At 41.8% G+C, this 17966-nt stretch overlaps 1 protein-coding gene across 1 annotated transcript; it reads right to left on the bottom strand.

Moving 5' to 3' along the window:
* Nucleotides 1-11215: 11215 nt before the first annotated feature.
* purbb (purine-rich element binding protein Bb) lies at nt 11216-14563 on the bottom strand. The gene has a single exon (XM_037116668.1). It carries the CDS (start codon nt 13743-13745, stop codon nt 12834-12836), a length of 912 nt encoding a protein of 303 aa, XP_036972563.1. The 5' UTR covers nt 13746-14563; the 3' UTR covers nt 11216-12833.
* Nucleotides 14564-17966: the final 3403 nt, after the last annotated feature.

Raw genomic sequence — 17966 nt, 5'->3', positions numbered from 1 at the left:
GTATACACTGATACAGTGCATGCATCACCTCGCATGTAATGAAAAACATAAGCAAAACTGATGATCTCATGTCTGCAGTCACAAAAAAACAAAAACTTGAATCCCCCAAAACTGTCTCACTGAACTGCACACACACACACACACACACACACACACACACTCACATGTGCAGGAGTGCATGAACCTATTGTGTGTGTGTGTGTGTGTGTGTGTGTGTGTGCCTGTGATTGTGTGTGCCTCCCTCTGCCATGCACATTCCCGGCACATGGCAACAGAAGCTAAATATAGCCCCAGCAGCCCGGCTTCACAGCGGGATCATGCTTCCTCTGGCTAACGTAGGATCTTTTCCCCGTCGCTGTCCCTGTTTCTCTGCTTCCTACAAACATGCGTACCTCTCGTGCAACTCTCTCTCTCTCTCTCTCTCTTCCTCCCTTCGTTTTCTCTCTCTTCACATCCCTCCATCAACCCCCCTCTCTCCAGTTACCCTCCTTCTGTCTCCAGGCACCTTTTACCCCCCCTCCTCTCTGGATTTCAGCTGTTCTCATACACAGGGCTTCTGCCACCTGATGAAAAAAACTCACACATCTTTGTATCCGTGCAGATAGATCACTTTAATCCACCTTTTGCATGTGAGGGCATGTAACTAAGTACAAATACGAGTGCTGCAGTTGAGTATTTCCATTTTAAGCTGCTTTATACTTCTACTCCACTGCAGAGGACGGGTGGTGAGGGGGCTGCAGCAGCACCACCTGAAACAAGGCATTACATAAAAAAAACGTTAATTCATCATCGACATCACATAAAATCTGTCTGTCACTTGTTAATTATCTGGTTTATCAGTCAAGTGTGTGAACAACACTGCAGATTGGAGGCTCTGTTTACAGCGACAAACAGGCAGATCCGTGTTACAGTATATGTGCCCCGAGTGTAGTTTTTTAAATTAACACTGGTACAGAGCCATTTTGTTTTTGGCTGCGTGCTAATGGTTGTAGCTGAGTGGCCTCAGTGAAGATTTCTGCTTCTTCTCAAACAAATTGTGTGGCTTTTTTCTCACATCTTAAGACTCCAGCTACTGTAGTTGTTTAGAAAAATGCCTGATCGCAGCTCCAGAAATGCCTTGTGGACCGTGAAACGTCACCTGACTTTCCATCAGTAGATCAAGTCAAAATGTTCATATCGAGGTGAACTGTTCCTTTAAGTCCGAGCTCACGTGAGCACATCTTCCAGTGTTGGTTTGTCATAATCTTCTTATATTTTGTGGCGCTTATCTTTGTGTTTGTGTATGATATCTCCAACAAGTTCACCAAATTAGAAGGTGATGATATGTCAATGTCCCGTTAACGGCTTGTTTCTGCTGCCCCCTACTGACCAAAAACATCCACTTCAGTTTAGCTTTAGTTGAATAATTACATGTAAAAAACATCCCTAATGTTAATCCAGAATATATAATCTATATATAACATGAAGTTTACATTACTTTCACCTTTGATACTCTAAACAGAGTTTTTTTTTCTTACATTGTTTTTCTTTTACTTTAATGATCTGCGCACACACACACACACACACACACACACACACACACACACACACATATTTATAGCAGTCAGTGGGTCTGGCCCGCCTGATCCTAGCAGGATAGTAATGGACTGCTGCGAGCATGTGGTATAATCCTGGCTTGATTTGGCACACCGCCTACTGAGGTATTACATTGCTCACAGGCTGCATTAGTCTACAATGTTCACATGTGCATGCTTGCACACATTACTGCTGCGCTGCCCGGGAGGTGAGAGTACGATGAAAGTGGTGATGAAGGGGGGTCATCAGGGACGGGGAGCTCTCCAGCGTGGAGACGAACATATTTACATAGTGGGACTATTCAGGGCGACAGTGTAAAGTGATAAAGGATCTGTGGAGGATTTCTGCTGGCTTCAATCAGGAGCATTTAAACTCTAATTATCAGGATATGGATATTGTGTGTTTGGAGCAGCCGTTAAAGTCTCCATCAGTGGACAGAGACTCTCTTTATTGACAGACTCATCATGAGGTGAGACATCCGCAGCTGTTAAAAGTACTAAAGTACGTTTGGCGTACTTTTACTCAGAGTAGGACGGCCTGTCATAATCTTGTAGTTTAGCTACACTTTGCAGCAGTTAAACCATCTTCACATTTGCATGGTGATTCAAATAGTTACAGATATAATATTGAAGGAATTCTGTGTTAAAATGTCTAAAAACAACCAGCACTTTGTTATATATTACAGTAACATTATCCCATGTTTCCAACAATGTAATGTAATGGGTGAAACACTTGTCCTTCACCTGAACTCCTCCTTTGCTGCTGTAATAATAACAATGACCTCTAGAGGCCGCCGCCTCACAAGAAGCTCTCGCATAAATTAAGTTAGAAAGATGACTCTTTAGCCACACTTTAGTTTATTTATCATATTCCTCCTCCTCGCACATATTTCCTCTCATTATCTGGGGCTGTCCATTTATTTCAACGTCTCCCTCTGGACTCAAAGCACCAAAGACTTTCTGACAAGTTTCATTATCCAACATCACCTGCAGTCATAAACACTGTCTTCACATCACACGAGTTTCTCCTGATTGAAGAAGCTCCTGAGGGTTGCCTTGTTGTAATTCTTCCAGGAAGAAGCAATTAACGTCTTGAAAAGCTGGTTTCCATCTAGCTTCACCAGGAGTGTCTGAACTTGACCTGAGTGTCTCCTTTTTGTGCTTCTTCATGCTTCTATTGCATAATATTTGAGAGGGAAATATTACTGTACTGTAGCCGACACTGTAATGTGTTATTACCACACAAGTAACTTCTCTGTTTGGCTGAATTAACACCTCTCTGATAGTGTCAATAAAAATTGAGCTTCTTTTTTGGATTGGATCAAATGTGCACCTAATAAAGTGGCCACTGAATGACAACAGCTTCATTTTATGGCACCTATGGAGCGATATAATCTTTAATTGCATCATCTTGCGTTCATCCAGAGAGAATCTGCACAGCCTATCACAGCGCTGACACACACACACACATGAATGAATGCTAATGTGTGAATGTGCAAAAATAGATTTGAATAATTTAAATTGGGCTGCAAACAAAAACTCTGGTTGTGTAACAGATTTTGCAAATGAGAAAAAAAAGTAGAATACCAACAGAGCAACACTGTTCTACATGTGACAGATGCAACACTTGGATGCTGTAAACAAAAACCAAATAAAGTTAATTTGGCACACAGATATCTAGCAGACACAGAGCAGCATTAGCATCCCAGTGAAGAAGTGTTTCTGTCCACTTGATGGATGTGAGTCCAACATTTTATCTCTGTTTTGTTCTTCACCAACTCCTGATAAAGATATGTGGCTCTTGAGTTTGTGTGTCGCTTGGTGCTGGTCAGTAGTGGGTTCAGGTATAAACACCTGCTGGACAGATTGTGGATGAGAGCAGTGAAATTAAACCATTCTATATACTTGCATCTGAAATACTATTTTCAATTTGTTTACTGTCTTCAGCTGTATGTTTAAAAGTTTGTCCGAAATCTGCCACAAGGGTTACAAACTTTCCAGACCAATAAGAATAGTCTGTATGTTAGCTTCGAGCTAAATGCTAACGTCGGTATGCTAACATGACTCTAGGTGTGTCTTTAATTTCGTCTCCTAGGTGGGAGGGACTAAGACGCAAGTGAGGGAAACATGGATGCAACTTAGGTGAAACGGGATGTGCCCAGTGTTTTGCAGGTATAATGTTTGTAATGTCCCCAAGATTATTTGAGCAAGTTAGCATGTTAGCAGCTTATAACGCTTAACACAAACTAAACCTGCCGCTGATGGGGATGAGTTTGAATTTGTTTGGGAGGAAATTAGCCACTAGACACATTTGAATTTTGACCTGAAGACTGCCAGAAGATCACCAAGGATGTTTATCATGATTCATCCTGAACGTCTCAACCAAATTTTATGGCGATCCATTCAATAGTTGCTGAGAAATACTGTTAAAATCACCAAATCTGAACCTCATAGTGGCAGTAAAGGAGAGACAGAGACTCAACAATGTTATTAGGCTTTATCCTCAGGGTACCGTGCATGTATGAACCAAACTTCATGTCAATCCATCAGATAGTTGTTGCCTGAATGACATTTTAAGTTCTTGAACATCTATAAAATGTTTGTGCCCTGAAGCTTACTGAATGCTGGTTTCAGCTCCTCATTGTAAACCACAGGAATACCGTCACAAAGATCTTTAAACACCATTGTTATATTTGTACGTTTTAGACGCGCTGTGCAAATATTTTGCACCTCTAACAAAAGACTGAAACAACTGTGTTGTCCAAACGCGTTGTGAATTCACTGTGAGTCACTTCACTGGTACATACTTCACCTCGTGCTCACAGAGACCACATCCGTCAATACTGAGCTGCAAAGCCCCTTTTTTTTATATTTAGGATCTGTTTTCATGCTGTTTCGGTTCTCGCAGCAGTCGGCGGATGGAGGATTTGTTTCTGTTCAGCTGCCGCAGTGTGCCGTCAGCTCTCATTAAGGACCAGCGAGGAGTCGGCCTCTCACCTCCACGCCGGGGGAATGAAGTTGTCTTGTAACACGCATCTTTACAGGCAGCGCTTCTGCTCTGATATGCACAGAGGGCCTCATTAATGGAAGTGCTAACTGAGTGCCTCTTAGAGCATGTTCAGCAGCGCTTTAATTTCTAGGAACATGACATGATTGTTCTTTTAAAACCCGATCTCATGTCTTTTATTAGCTCTTTTTGTCGTGTCTTGGTCAAACAAACAGGACATGATTTGTTTTGGGTTTTTTTTTTTCCCAAACTCATGTTCATATTTTGTTTTCATTAATAAGATACATGATTATTCTTTGAGGGTCTGTGTCAGGCGGAGGCTGTTGAATCCAGTTGTCTGTCAGCGGTGGAAAAACATCAGGTTGCCAACTTTCCATGGCGCCTCAACAGCGAAGCTGTCAGATTCAGACAGCCACCAAAACTGTCTGCAGATAAACAACTGTTCACGGCTGTGACATCTCAGAAAGGAAATCATTCTGTGTTGAGGAACAATGGATTAAATTTGCACCCTGATTAATGAGTTTCACTTCAAATGTTTCATACTATAATACAGGTTTTCAATCTGTGAGGCAGACTTGAAGTGTGAATTGTGAGTCATGACTTTGGACACGCTGACACATATTTTTAGATCCATACTTCCACAGCCTGAGGATATCTCTCTGGTGTCTTTCACGAGTAACATCCACTGCTTACAACTGCAGAACCTGCCTGAGAATCATCAGGTTTTTAGGTTTTCTTCAGTATCAAATTAATCCAGTGATAGTTCTCGTACAAACAGGAGCTGTTGATACAGTGGTGCCAAAGTGGCGAACATCCTCCATCGCCACCCTTGATTATCTTGTACAATACACAGCCTGTGTGACTTATTAATGAGGGAAGATCTTTGCGGGAAGATCTTTGCGTTCCATCAGCCCTCGTGAAGATTTCATTAAAATGTACTTTTGGTTGGTCGACCGATGCGAAAATCAGTGGATATGTAGTTCAAAGACGGATTATTACTGTGTGCTACCTTTGACTGAAACATCTAAACAACTGCTAGATGACTTTTCATCTCACGTCATCGTGTTGTTGATATTTCTGGCTTTTTGTGGATTGTTTTGACAAACATTAAATGGATTTCTGTGAAATTTCACATTCTCGTGCGTCATGAAGGACGTATCCCAAGACTTTGGTCAATCTCGGCAAAATTATTTGGGTTGTGACCAAATATCTGCTGAACTAATCACATTCCCACAGGAAATGGAAATAACGGTGTGTTCTGGGCCAGCACGGCATCGGCAGTACTGCAGTTGGACTGTCGAGGTGAAGAGGGAGCTGAGTCAGACGGCAAACCTCTGAGTTTATCAGTCCATCTCCGTTCCAGCCCTCACCTGAGGTCATGAGCTGTGGGTAGTGACAGAAAGAATGAGGTCGGAGATGGTGAGGAGCTCAGACGTCAGGGAGCTCGGAGTAAAGCCAAGCAGCTGGTCCGGGCATCTGATCATGATGCCTCCAGTGCGCCTCCCTTTTGAGGTTTCCAAGCTCATCCGACCGGGAGGAGACCCCGGGGCAGACCCAGAATTCACTGGAGAGATTACATATCTCATCTGGCTTGGGAACACCTCAGGATCCCCCGGGAGGAGCTGTTGGGAGAAGGATGTCCGGAATAACCTGCTGTCACTGCGACTCAACCCCGGATAAGCTGAAGATAATGGATGGATTGATAGTTTATTGGCTGTGAGATCAGCTGTTACAGCCCACTACACAGTGATGAAACTGCGTTGTAGCTGAGTTGAACTGGTTGAGATTACCGAGCTTAGATGTGTGGTGACGGTGTACAGGTGACAACTAGTATCATCAAAAATGGCTGGTTTGGGGGCACCGCTTAGCTCGGTTGGTAGCACGTGCGACCCACGTGCCGAGGCTCTGCAGCGGACCCGGGCTCGACTCCCGGCTCGACTCCCGGCCCGGGTCCTCCTGCTGCATGTCACTCCCCCTCTTACCCTGTTTCCTGTCACACTCTTCAGCTAACCTGTCAATAAAACCAGAAAAGGCCAAAAAAAAACTGGCTGGTTTGCTCTCAGTGATGTTAAATTCTCATCTCCCATCAGCCTCAGCTTTTCTTTGCATTGAGTTCTCATAAACATTAGCATGCTAACATGCTAAAATAAGATGGTGAGCATGGTCAAAATGATACAAGCTTGATATTAGCATTCATCTTAAAGCACCACTGTGCAGCCTCACAGAGCTGTCGCGTGTGTTTTTTAGTATAACAGCTCCAAAAAACTGTCTGCAAATCATATTTCACGTTAGTCATCGATGGAGCAGTGAAGAAGCAGTCCAGAAAGCAGAATGTGAACGTCTCATGGCGACAGATAACTAGAGATAAAACAGGAAACTGGCAAACGCACCATCGCTAGAGCCAATTCTGTGAGAGCCAGAGCAGTTTTTCTCGGCTTGAAAAGATCAGAGAGGGAGAAGCTTGGCTGGGGTAAAATACGAGGCGTGAACATCACCACAACACCTCTGCCAGGAGCGAAGTGACGACTTCCTCTGCATTTTGAAAGCGTGAAGTAAACTTCCCTGATCAGATTATTCTGACATCTTCTTTTGGCTGTTAAGAAACATACCGTAACCTAATTCATCACGACATGAAAGAGAAGAAGTCAGGACAGAAATCACTAATGAGGAGCCGACGGGAGGCTCAGATAAACGTATGCAGATAAATGTAGGTCAAAAACTGAAACAGAGACAGACAGCGGCAAACAACAAGCCGACTTATTATCGACAATACTTGATGTGTTTGTTGTGACATGATCTACGGATTAATGGCCTCCATTACTACGAACAAAAGAACCAATCACTGCTTTGGTGAAATGTATTTAATCACCTGCAGAATCGCTCACTGTAGCGAAAACTGTTTGTTCTGCCTTCATAATATCTCTTGGTTGCCAAATGCCACTAAAATCACCCATATTTCAAGTATCATGGGCTACATGTACGTAAAGGAACAGTTCACCCAAAAACTTAACTTCAGCCATCACCTCCTCTCCTTCATAATGATGGAAAGTCAGCTGATGTTTCGTCGTCCACAAAACATTTCTGGAGCTTCACAGCAAAACAGCGTCGCAGCATTCTGCTAAACAACTGAAGTAGATGGAGAACTGATTTAAAACGTATAAAACAATCAAAAGAAAACATAAAATGGCCTCACAAATTGATTTGAAAAGCTGTAATTTACACACTTTTTTAAAGGTGAAATTTTCTCTCTCGCTGCTCGTGGAGGTGTGTGAGCTCGACCACATGTCAAAGTGTAAATAACGTCTTTTCACATCAGTCTGGAGTCTCAGTGCATCAGGATACTTGGATTGCTTTGGCAGCCTCAGATGAAAATGCTCATTAGTTCGGTCATGTTTAGTGTCAGTCATTCTTCGTCAAAATGTTGGTCGCTGGATATTTCTTCTGTTGAGGAGAACGCTGCAACTCTGTTCTGCTGTGAAGCTCCAGCAGTGTTTCGTGGACTACGGTGGTGAGGAGATGATGACTGATATTATCATTTTCTTTTGTATCCAGGATAGAAATACTCATCATGCAGGCAGTTCCTTTTAGAACATCACTAAATATACCACTAGATTTGACATTTAATAAACTGTTGGGCAATTAGATGTGATCTTTCTTTGATTTGTGGTGGAGTTAAGTGTCATAAAATGGAAATACTAGTGAATCTGAGGACTAACGAGCCACTTTGACCAACTGACCTCGCTCCGCTGACGACACAATGAATGGACAGACGTGAGGACCACGAACAAAACGTCTCTGTGGTACCTGCCTCGTGTGGGCCGCATGTGAGCCGGTCTCAGCACAATCACGCCGTTGTAACCGAGTGTCCCCCGGCAATCAGGTCCTAATGGCACAGCTGACTCCTTGACCAGGAATGTCAAGTCTGCGGAGGCCTTGCACATTAAAATAGCCGGCGTGCCCTGTCAGCACACCCTCACAAGCGTACACATGGAGGCCTAACAGCTGCCAGGTCCACACGACTACTGAGTGCTGAGGAGGAGAAGAAGAAGCAACAACAGGAGAAGAGATCAGCACGAGGGGGAAGAGATCACATTACCCTGAAGTCTCTTCTTCTTCTACTTCTTCTTCTTCTTCCTCTCTGCTCCTCACACCACAGTCAGGAAATACACTCGTGTCATTCTGTAAGTGCGGCGAGGGACAAGGTGGTGAAAGACAGCAGAGAGACCTCGACTAAACGGCACATCGTCCTGATTCGTTTTGGATTAATGAACAAGCTCTTGTTGTGTGGAGCTGCTTCCTGTAGACGCTCTCTATTAACCCCAGAGACAGCTGCTGTGTGTGTGTGTGTGTGTGTGTGTGTGTGTGTGTGTGTGTGTGTGTGGAGACAGCAACTGTAATGCATATGCTCCTCATACCCTGCTTGAAACGACCATTAGATGCTGAATTGTTAAAGGAACAGTTCACCCCAAAAACTAAAAAAAGACTTCAGGAGCTTCACAGGAAAACAGCGTTGCAGTATTCTCCTAAATGACTGAAGAAGATGGAGACTTGTTTTAAAATACAAAAAAATAAAACAACCAAAAACACATAAAATGGCTCCATGCAGCTCGTCCAGCATGATCGAAGTCTCCGGAAGCCCTGAGATAGTTCAGTCATGTTTCAGTCATTTTCACCCTTCACAGTTTTCATCAAAATGTCGGTCGCTGGACGAGCTGTATGGAGCCATTTTATGTATATTTATTCTGTTGTGTTTTACATTATAAAAAGTCCCCAAGACGTTATACACACCGTCAACATGTGGTGGAGCTCGTCCACACACTTTTAGCTTACGTTCATAAAAAGGGGTGTAAATAACATCATTTCAATTCGATACCCAGCGACTTCAGTTGTTTAGGAGAAAGCCACAACCCTGTTTTGCTGTGAAGCTCCAGAAATGTAACGTTGCTTTTAGGTGATTTTTTCCTTTAATTATTTTCTGGATGTATGGGTCAGAACTCCTTAAAAATAGTAAAAATGCCTGTTATAATTTCCCAGAACCAAAGATGGATTGATTAATCCCTGTTATACAATCAGTAGACGTGTTCTGGGGCCATTTATTCCTTCCTGATACCAACACCAGAACCTTAACTTTGTGTATTGACCAACACTGAGTACCGATCCAGTGCTTGTACACTTCCATCACCAGATGGACGTCATGTTACAGCTGTGCAGGAAGTTGCAGAATTGGCTTGTGGCTCGTGAACATTAGCTACTGTCTGTTAGGTTGCACACAGGTGAAGGCTCAGGGATGCTGCCAATAAAGGAATGATGTTGTAACAGACCGATTCCATCATTTTAGGAAGCATCAGAGGCATTTTCCAATAAAGATCAATATCAGCACAATGCTAATGATCAAAGCTCAAAAGATATTCAGTTAAACCTTCGTTTGTGGCAAAGAAAAACTACAACGCTGAAGGTAACGTCCAGTAGAATAACACGACTGATGGTGATGAGCACTTTTACTTTTGTAAAGTAAAGTCACAGATTAACTCTGCATCAACTCAACTTTGTTTGCTTTTAGTATTTTTTTCTTTTGTCTCCTTCAAACACAACAGTCCTGCACAGTGAGCCGACAGTAAACTGGTTACACGAGATTATAAAACAGTTTAAAGGAGCAAACAGAAACTTATGCAAATCATGTTGAGAAAAAACTCAAAACATCACGTACAGCTGCAGCTACCACACACGGCTCAATCAACCAGAAACCAAATTAGCAACAATTCTGATGTTTGATTTATAGTTCAAGTCGTTTGGTACCCAAGATTGATAAAAACGTCTTAGCTGAATCTTCTCAATGTGAGTAATTCTTCTTCTATGACTGCAAACTGATCATCTGTTGGGTTTTGAACTATTGGTTGCACAAAATGAGACATCTGAAGACGTCCGACCAAATGATTCATCGATAAGAGCTGCAACAAGAAATCGATGCATTGAAGAACAAAATAATCACCAATTATTCTGATAATCGATCAGCAGTTAAACATTTTCTTTTCTTTTCTGTGTAACTTCTGACAAAGACATCAGGTCTTTGGGTTTTGAGAACCAGTTGGTTGGACAAAAGAAGCAATCTGTAGATGTCACATTGGCCTCTGAGCTTCTATTGATTCATTGTGAAAATAATTTATTAATAATAATAATAATAATACTGAAAATAAAGGTTAGGTTCAGCCTTGGTTGTGTGGTTGGTCAAATCCTCACACTGACCTCTTCAGCGAAAGCACAATAATCCCGGTCTGGATTTGATATTACTGGATTTCCCAGGAAGGATTTCTCTGCTGATCACGCAACTTCAGGCGAAATAAAAATGCTGAGAGAGAGAAAGAGGCAAAAATGATGACATCAGAAAGTGTGGAAAAGCAGACTTCACATGCTGATGACTGGGAAACTGTTGTTAATTGATCATAATTTCATTTTATCAAGTAAAAACGTAAGAAGAATTATCTGGTTCGAGCTTCACAAAAGAAAAAAAACGTGCTCCTTTTCTTTGGTTTATCTTCTTATAAACTGATTTTCTTTGGGTTTTGGACTCCTTGAGGGAAAGAAAACAAGCAATTGTCAAACATTTTAAATAGAATAATGATGAAAATAATCATAATTCAGAGTGAATAGATTATCTTTATGAAAACAGGGAGTTAAAAATATACAGTCACAACATGGTTATTGCATTTAAAGCTGTTTTAATTAAGGAAGTGTTATACTTTCACTCAAAATGAAAAATAATCTGGAGGTTTGAGTCACAACTTTGTTTTAAGAAATTAACCTTTTTTTTTGTTTTAGTCTTGAAATTCCTTTACATTATACATTTTTTTTTTCCATAAGTATTTCAAAATATCTTTTGCTGGTTTGTTCAGTTAATATTTTTCCTATAAGTAGAATCTCATTTCAATATAGTTCTCTTTTTGAAAACAACACAAAAGAAAGCAAAAAGAAACATCCATCAGTGTGTTTCTGTCCAGGGTCTTCACGTGTTGGACGATGTTGGGTCAGAAAAACAGCGGCCCGTGGTTCTGACCACGACGAGAGAGGCTGGTGGTACAAAACTCATCGCCGACGCCGCTCTGCAGTCCTGCAGAGAAGCTCTGCTGCGTCTGATGCTGCGCTCCCAGATATTTGGACCCTTGTGGCGGCTCGTGGGAGCGAATGAGCATCGATAAAAAAGTCCCGTTTACATCTGCGTGTGTCGTCCCTGGTGACGCTTCTTCTCAAAGCGGTTGATCTCGAACACCAGGGATGCTCTGGCGTGAGGAGACACACTGCTTTCCCTCTTCCTGAATCGGACTTAAAACTATGAATTTTTTTGCCAAGATCGTATGTATAACATAAAACCCAGCTGATCCTCACTGTAAATGACTACTGGAGTCAAAAGCTTTAGTTTAGGCCCTTGTTGTCTGGGCTTAAAAATAATCCTCTCAGTAACTTCCCCTTACATTTTGGGTAATCTTATAGATTAACTGCCAGCTGCTGCTGCTGCTGCTGCTGCTGTGTGTGTTTGACAGCTCTCCACCTGCTCACATACATCTAATGCACAAAACCTCCAGCAGCTTTCTATACATTCCTCTCAGGGTTCATCTGACCGACTTGCAATAAAAAACAAACAAAAAAAACAACAACTGCCCTCTGAGGAGACCTGGACTGGAACAGGAATACAATGGATGCGATAAAACTTCTCTCTCCTTAAACCGAGCAAGGAAAACATCTTAAACAGGTTGACTCCTCACTCTTATTTGTTTTTGTTTTTTGTTTTTTTTAAATATAAACTATGTTGCAGATAGGAAAGCATTCATTGGCTTTGTAAAAAAAACCAATCTGCTGGTTTTAGTATTCTCTCTCTCTCTCTCTCTCTCTCTCCTCTTTTTTAAATTTTTGTTTTTTACAATAAAGCATTACTCTTTTTTTTTCAGCCAATGAGGTTCATCTCATTTTCTTTTTTACACATTTACTCCACTTTCAGAGATTCACACAACCACTCCAACCCTCAACCCTACAAACTTCTTTTTTTTTTTTTTTTTAGGATAATACACCAATAAATCCCTGCACATGTACTTTTTTTTTTTAACGCCACGATACTTTAGTAGGCTATTACAGCACGATTTGTCATGCACTTTATCTTGTCTTTTTTTTTCACAATACCCCTACACTGCAGATCTGTCATGTAGCTGGACTAACAACTTGTTTTTTGTTTTTTTTTCCTTCCCCCGTGTCGCTTCTCTCCCTCAGTCGTCCTCCGCTTCGTCCCCCTCGGACTCATCTCTCCTCTCGTACATTTTATCCCTCTGCCTCTCCTGGATCTCCTTCATCTCCTCGGCGTATCTGCTGAAAGCTCCTCCGAACTTGCCCCAGGCTTTGAACGGGATGGTGATAGAGTTCCTGTAGCTGGGCTTCACCTCGCTCACCCGCAGGAACACTCCGTATTTGTTGGACCCGACGTCGAAAAAGAACCGTTTGGAGTCCACCATGATGGAGGTGCCCTCGGGGAGCTCGCTGTAGCCCCCGGCGGCCATGCCCCCGGCCAGCTCCTCGTCGTCTCCCCCGTAATCATCTATGAGCTTAGCAAGGGCGTCTCTAAACTCTATCAACCCCTGCGCCGGAAGGGCTATGGTCTGGCCGGCCAGCATGCCGCCCACAGGGCCCCCAACTCCGAAGCCAGGTCCACGGTTTACGGTCTGCCGGATCCGCAGGAACCTCCCCCGCTGGTTCTCCTTCAAGTCCAGGTAGTACTTGCGGTTTTCCCGGACGAGAAACTCGCTCTTGAGAGCTCGCCTGGGCCCGCCGTCCTCACCCACGCTGGCCTGGGCTATCTGCTCCGGACTGCTAGGCCCCAGCTGGGCGTAGTGCTCGATGAAATCCCCGAGGTAGTCACGGAACTCCGCCGCCACTGACAGAGAGAGGGTCAAGCGACTTTTGGAGCCCCCGGCCCCTACCTCGGCGATCTTGATGAACCTGCCCTTGCTGTTCTGCTTGACGTCCAGGTAGAAGCGCTTGTTCTGGATGTCAAGCCTCTTGGACGCCAGCTCCTGGGTCTCCTGGTCCCTCTGGAAGTGCTGGAAGCCGCCTCCACCTCCTCCCCCGCTGCTGCCACCGCGCTCACTCCCGCTGTCTCCATCCGCCATCTTCAGCTCCACCATTCGGCTTCTGCCCCTCTCACTCCTGCGTAGCTGCTTTCTGCGCGCGCCCGGCCAGCGCGCGCACCCTTCACGCTCATCACGGGCTGCACTTCGAGGGAGCGTTCTGATTGGCCCGCGCGTCTGCCACTTCCACAGGTTCACACGGTTACGGCTTTCTCATTGGCCGGTTGAGTTTGTCCGTCACACCCACAGATAAAATCTCTCGTTAGCCATTGGTTCGGAGCGGAGTTCCGTTTGCGTACTTCTTGTTTCTGCCCTCCGCTCCTGGTTGTGAAATCTTCTGTTTTTATGACATAATATGTTGGAAAGTTATGTTTTTAAATTGTTTTTGGCCTCAGCTGGTATAAGTGTGTCGACATACTTTGTTTTCCTGCTCACAGTTATAGTAGAAAGAAATCTGGGTCGTGTTTTTATATGAGCAAAAAAACATTTCTGACTTCTTTTATATGAATTTACACTTATATAATAATAATAATAATAATAACTTTTGTGATATTACCAGTGGTGGAAAAACGTCTTTCACTTAAATAGCATTGCGTAGTGACAGTGTTGTATGAAGCACCCAAAAGTCATCATGATATCCTGTTGAAATGTTACTATGATAAAAGTGAAAGTCACTTATTAAAGTAATACTTGAGTAAAAGTTTTGCAGTATCTCATATTAAACTGCTCCTGGCTGTATAAATCAGAAAATAGTATGAAGTTTGGTTTAAGTGAGTCTTGACTGAAAAAAAAGCTGGTGAATAAGGTAAAAAAACAAAAAAAACAAAACACAATTATCATGAAAACGACTTTAAATTGAGACAGTAATCTTTGTATATCACAATGTATTATTTAATGTTATGTTTAAATATGTAATATTTAAATATATGTGAACATTTTTAATTAAAAATACACACATTTACAGAGCTTAAATCTGAATTTTGCTCTAAATCTTCATCTCATTTGTTGACATATTACAGTCAAAGGGTTTTGTGCAGAGAGGTTTCTTTTCATCACTCAAATATAGAGGTTACTACAGATGTCATCTGAGGTTGATTTCTGGCTTTTAATGTTAATAGATCAGTTTGAGAGATGACAGGAAACAGTGTGAGAGAGTGAGGAAGTGTCATGCAGGTGAGGAATCAAACCTGTGGCTTACAGACAGAGTCTGTACATGGGACTCATGTTCTACCAATTGAGCTAATTGGCACAAGCCTAAGCCAGGTAAGATAAGTCCCGCCCACATAGTTTCTGACGAATGCAGGTGGTGCGCGCCAAAAGGGGCGGTCTCGCTCGTTTCCGCGCGAAGTTAGTGTATTTCCCTCCAAAACTAATGATGTTATTTAAATGGCTGATGGATCTTCACTCTGGTCAGAGCTGCTCTTCTCTGAGGACACGAACACTCAGTAAAGCTCAGTAAAGGTGTATTCATGTCTGTGTGGGAGTTTTAAAGACTAGTTATTACTTACAGATCTCAGGTAATAAGCCCAGGTGATGTTCCGTAAGGGAGCTCCATATAGTAAGTATGTTCATGCATAGGGCCGTTGTCTTTACTGGATATTTACGTAATAAACCCTTTTTTTAATTATACTCTGTTGTGGTTTAAATCCTGCTTAGCCCCAATTTTTAAAGCACGTGTTGAGTCTTTTGAGGGAATGATTGATTTAGAAACAGGGGTCGTGTGTTGTTTAAAAATGTCTGAGCAGGTTAGCCTCTCTCCAGCTCTTATCACATTAATGAAGCTGACGGCAGCTCAGTGAAAGGGCCATTAGGGGGCGCTGCTGAGCTGTTATGCTGCACCTGAGGGTAGTTGTGGTATAGAATTAAAGTACTGATATGTTTGAACCTATGTGCCAGATTTGGTGAGTCTGTGAACATCCTAAAGTCGTCTAAACAGTGTCGGCAAAATGAAAATTGGGGCACGCCATTCAAGATGGCCGACTTCCTGCGGTGGCAAAAAAATCCTTAAAATAAATTCCTCACACTGGCAGTGCCCGGGCCCTAAATATATGTGCATGTATATAAATACTGTATTGTACGTGTCGATCGATTATCAGTTCTGTTCTTCATTTTTCTGATAATTGGAATCAATATTTGTTTGTATATTTGAGAGATGAGATTATCAAATAATAAATGATGCAGTAATCTGCAAAGTAACTAGTAACTACAGTTATCAAGTAAATGTAGTTGAGTAAAAAGTACAATCATAATGTAGCAGAAAATGGAGTAAAGTACAGATGCATCAAAGTAACTTAAGTTATGAAATAAATGTAGTGGAGTAACGAGTACAATATTTGCCTCCAAAATGTGGTGGAGCAGCTGTATAAAGTAGCATAAAGGGGAAGTAAAGTACCAGGAAATTAAATTATAGTCCAGTAATTGAGTAAATATACTTGGTCTGGATCAATCAGTCGCTTATTGTGTTAATTAACCAAGTCAGGCTCAGTCTGTTGAACTCCGTCGCTAATGAATTCAACTTTTTATTTGTAAGAAGACGAATGTTTTATTTCTTCTAATCTACATATTCTCATTTTTATGTCATATAAACAGTCAGAGCTGTAATTTTAAAACATTTGTTTGGACTTCCTGCATTTGTTTTTGGATGTTTAGTATCAAATGCACATTAGTTTCAGAGTTGGGCATCAAAATGGGTGACCTCAAATCTGCTGTTGTACGTGATGTCACAGCCGTCACCAAACACACCTATTACTATAATAAGACACCGACCGTCGACAGGAAACCAAACAGGAAACACTCACACGTTTCACTTTCTCTGTTACGTTTCAGTTTTTTGGTACTGCTGCTGCTTCTTTTCATCTCCTCCTCCTTTATTATCCTCATTCACGACATTTCAGGGGGAGTATTTTACATTTACTCCACTGCATTAACAGCTAAAGTTACTTTTTAGATTGTTAAGAGGTTAGCTTTAAAAATGTAATGCAGTACAGTTCACAATATCATAATATATGTCACAATATTAAAGTAATGTAACTTGATTACTGTCAGTTACTTTTTGATAACCTCACAACCAAACACATGCAGATAACAAGGAGACAAAACTCATTTTAACCATCTGTTTCACTTGAGACCAGAGTGTCTGTTGTGTAAAATTGTAATTTAGTAATCTCATTTTTTTACTGAATGTATCTTCAATTTAACTTTACCTGAATGTAGTTACTTTGTTTGTACTTTACTTTATTTCCCCAAGCCTGCAAAACATGCAGTTTATAAAATATGCCGGATTATTATTAAAAACTACAGTTTTATACTATTTTATTACAGCAATCCAATAATGAACAACATCCTAGTTATGATATAAATCTCTACATAAAGACAACTTTAAGTACATTCTGGTGCCAATACTTGTGTACTTGTACTTGTAATGATCGTATGACTTTATTATTATTATTATTATTTGACATCTTTGTACTTCAATATTAAAGTAGTAGCAGCAGTTGGTTTCAGCTGCATGTAAACAATGATCACAGTGTTATTGCAGTACCGTTTTGTACCAACAGGTGGCAGCAGAGCTTCATTCTCCTTTCAGGTGATGTGTGTTTCCTCTCACCTGCTTCCTCCCAGCAGGACGTGTCAGCAGCACCTGTGAGCTCAGAGCTGAAACCACAGCAGAAGTAAACACAGTGACACTGTGGAGTGTGTCTGCAGCTGTTTGTTTCACTCTGACTGCTCCGTGTTGTGTTTCTGCAGCGACACAGTTGAAAATGTCAGAAAAGGCGTGAAGGTGTCAGCTCACCTTAGAGCCGGATGACTTGGTGATGCAAAGCTGGATTCTCTCCTGATGGACATGTGACGGTTTGGAAAAACGATGTTCCCTCGAGATCTGAGAACATCAGAGAAGTATTTGTACGCAAGGAAGTTGAATTTTACAGAAGAAATACTGAAGTCATGAGTCCAGATTCACCTGACAGAACAAAGTATGCACCAGACTCTGTACAAATTTATCAGCATTTAAGAAAAATCATCACTAAATATCACATTCCAGTCTTAATTTTGAGGTATTTATACTTTTATTGAGTATTTCCATTGTCTGCTAACTTATAATTCCACTCCACTACGTGTATTTGATTTATTTGATCATGTGAATCCAGTGAATTCGCAGAAATATTTCCAGGAACATGATGTCAGTTTTCTCAGTGGCAGCTCAGGGAAAACACACAGTGTTCCTCTGAATAATATGATTTCTCAGTAATTGTGCAACATTAAAAACCAAAAAGCCTC

Source organism: Acanthopagrus latus, chromosome 12, assembly GCF_904848185.1.
Source record: "Acanthopagrus latus isolate v.2019 chromosome 12, fAcaLat1.1, whole genome shotgun sequence".
Taxonomy (NCBI): domain Eukaryota; kingdom Metazoa; phylum Chordata; class Actinopteri; order Spariformes; family Sparidae; genus Acanthopagrus; species Acanthopagrus latus.
This window is presented reverse-complemented; position numbering and strand designations above follow the sequence as displayed.

Excerpts from the sequence above, each read along its gene's own strand:
- purbb (XM_037116668.1), bottom strand. The coding sequence starts at position 13,745 with ATGGTGGAGCTGAAGATGGCGGATGGAGACAGCGGGAGTGAGCGCGGT.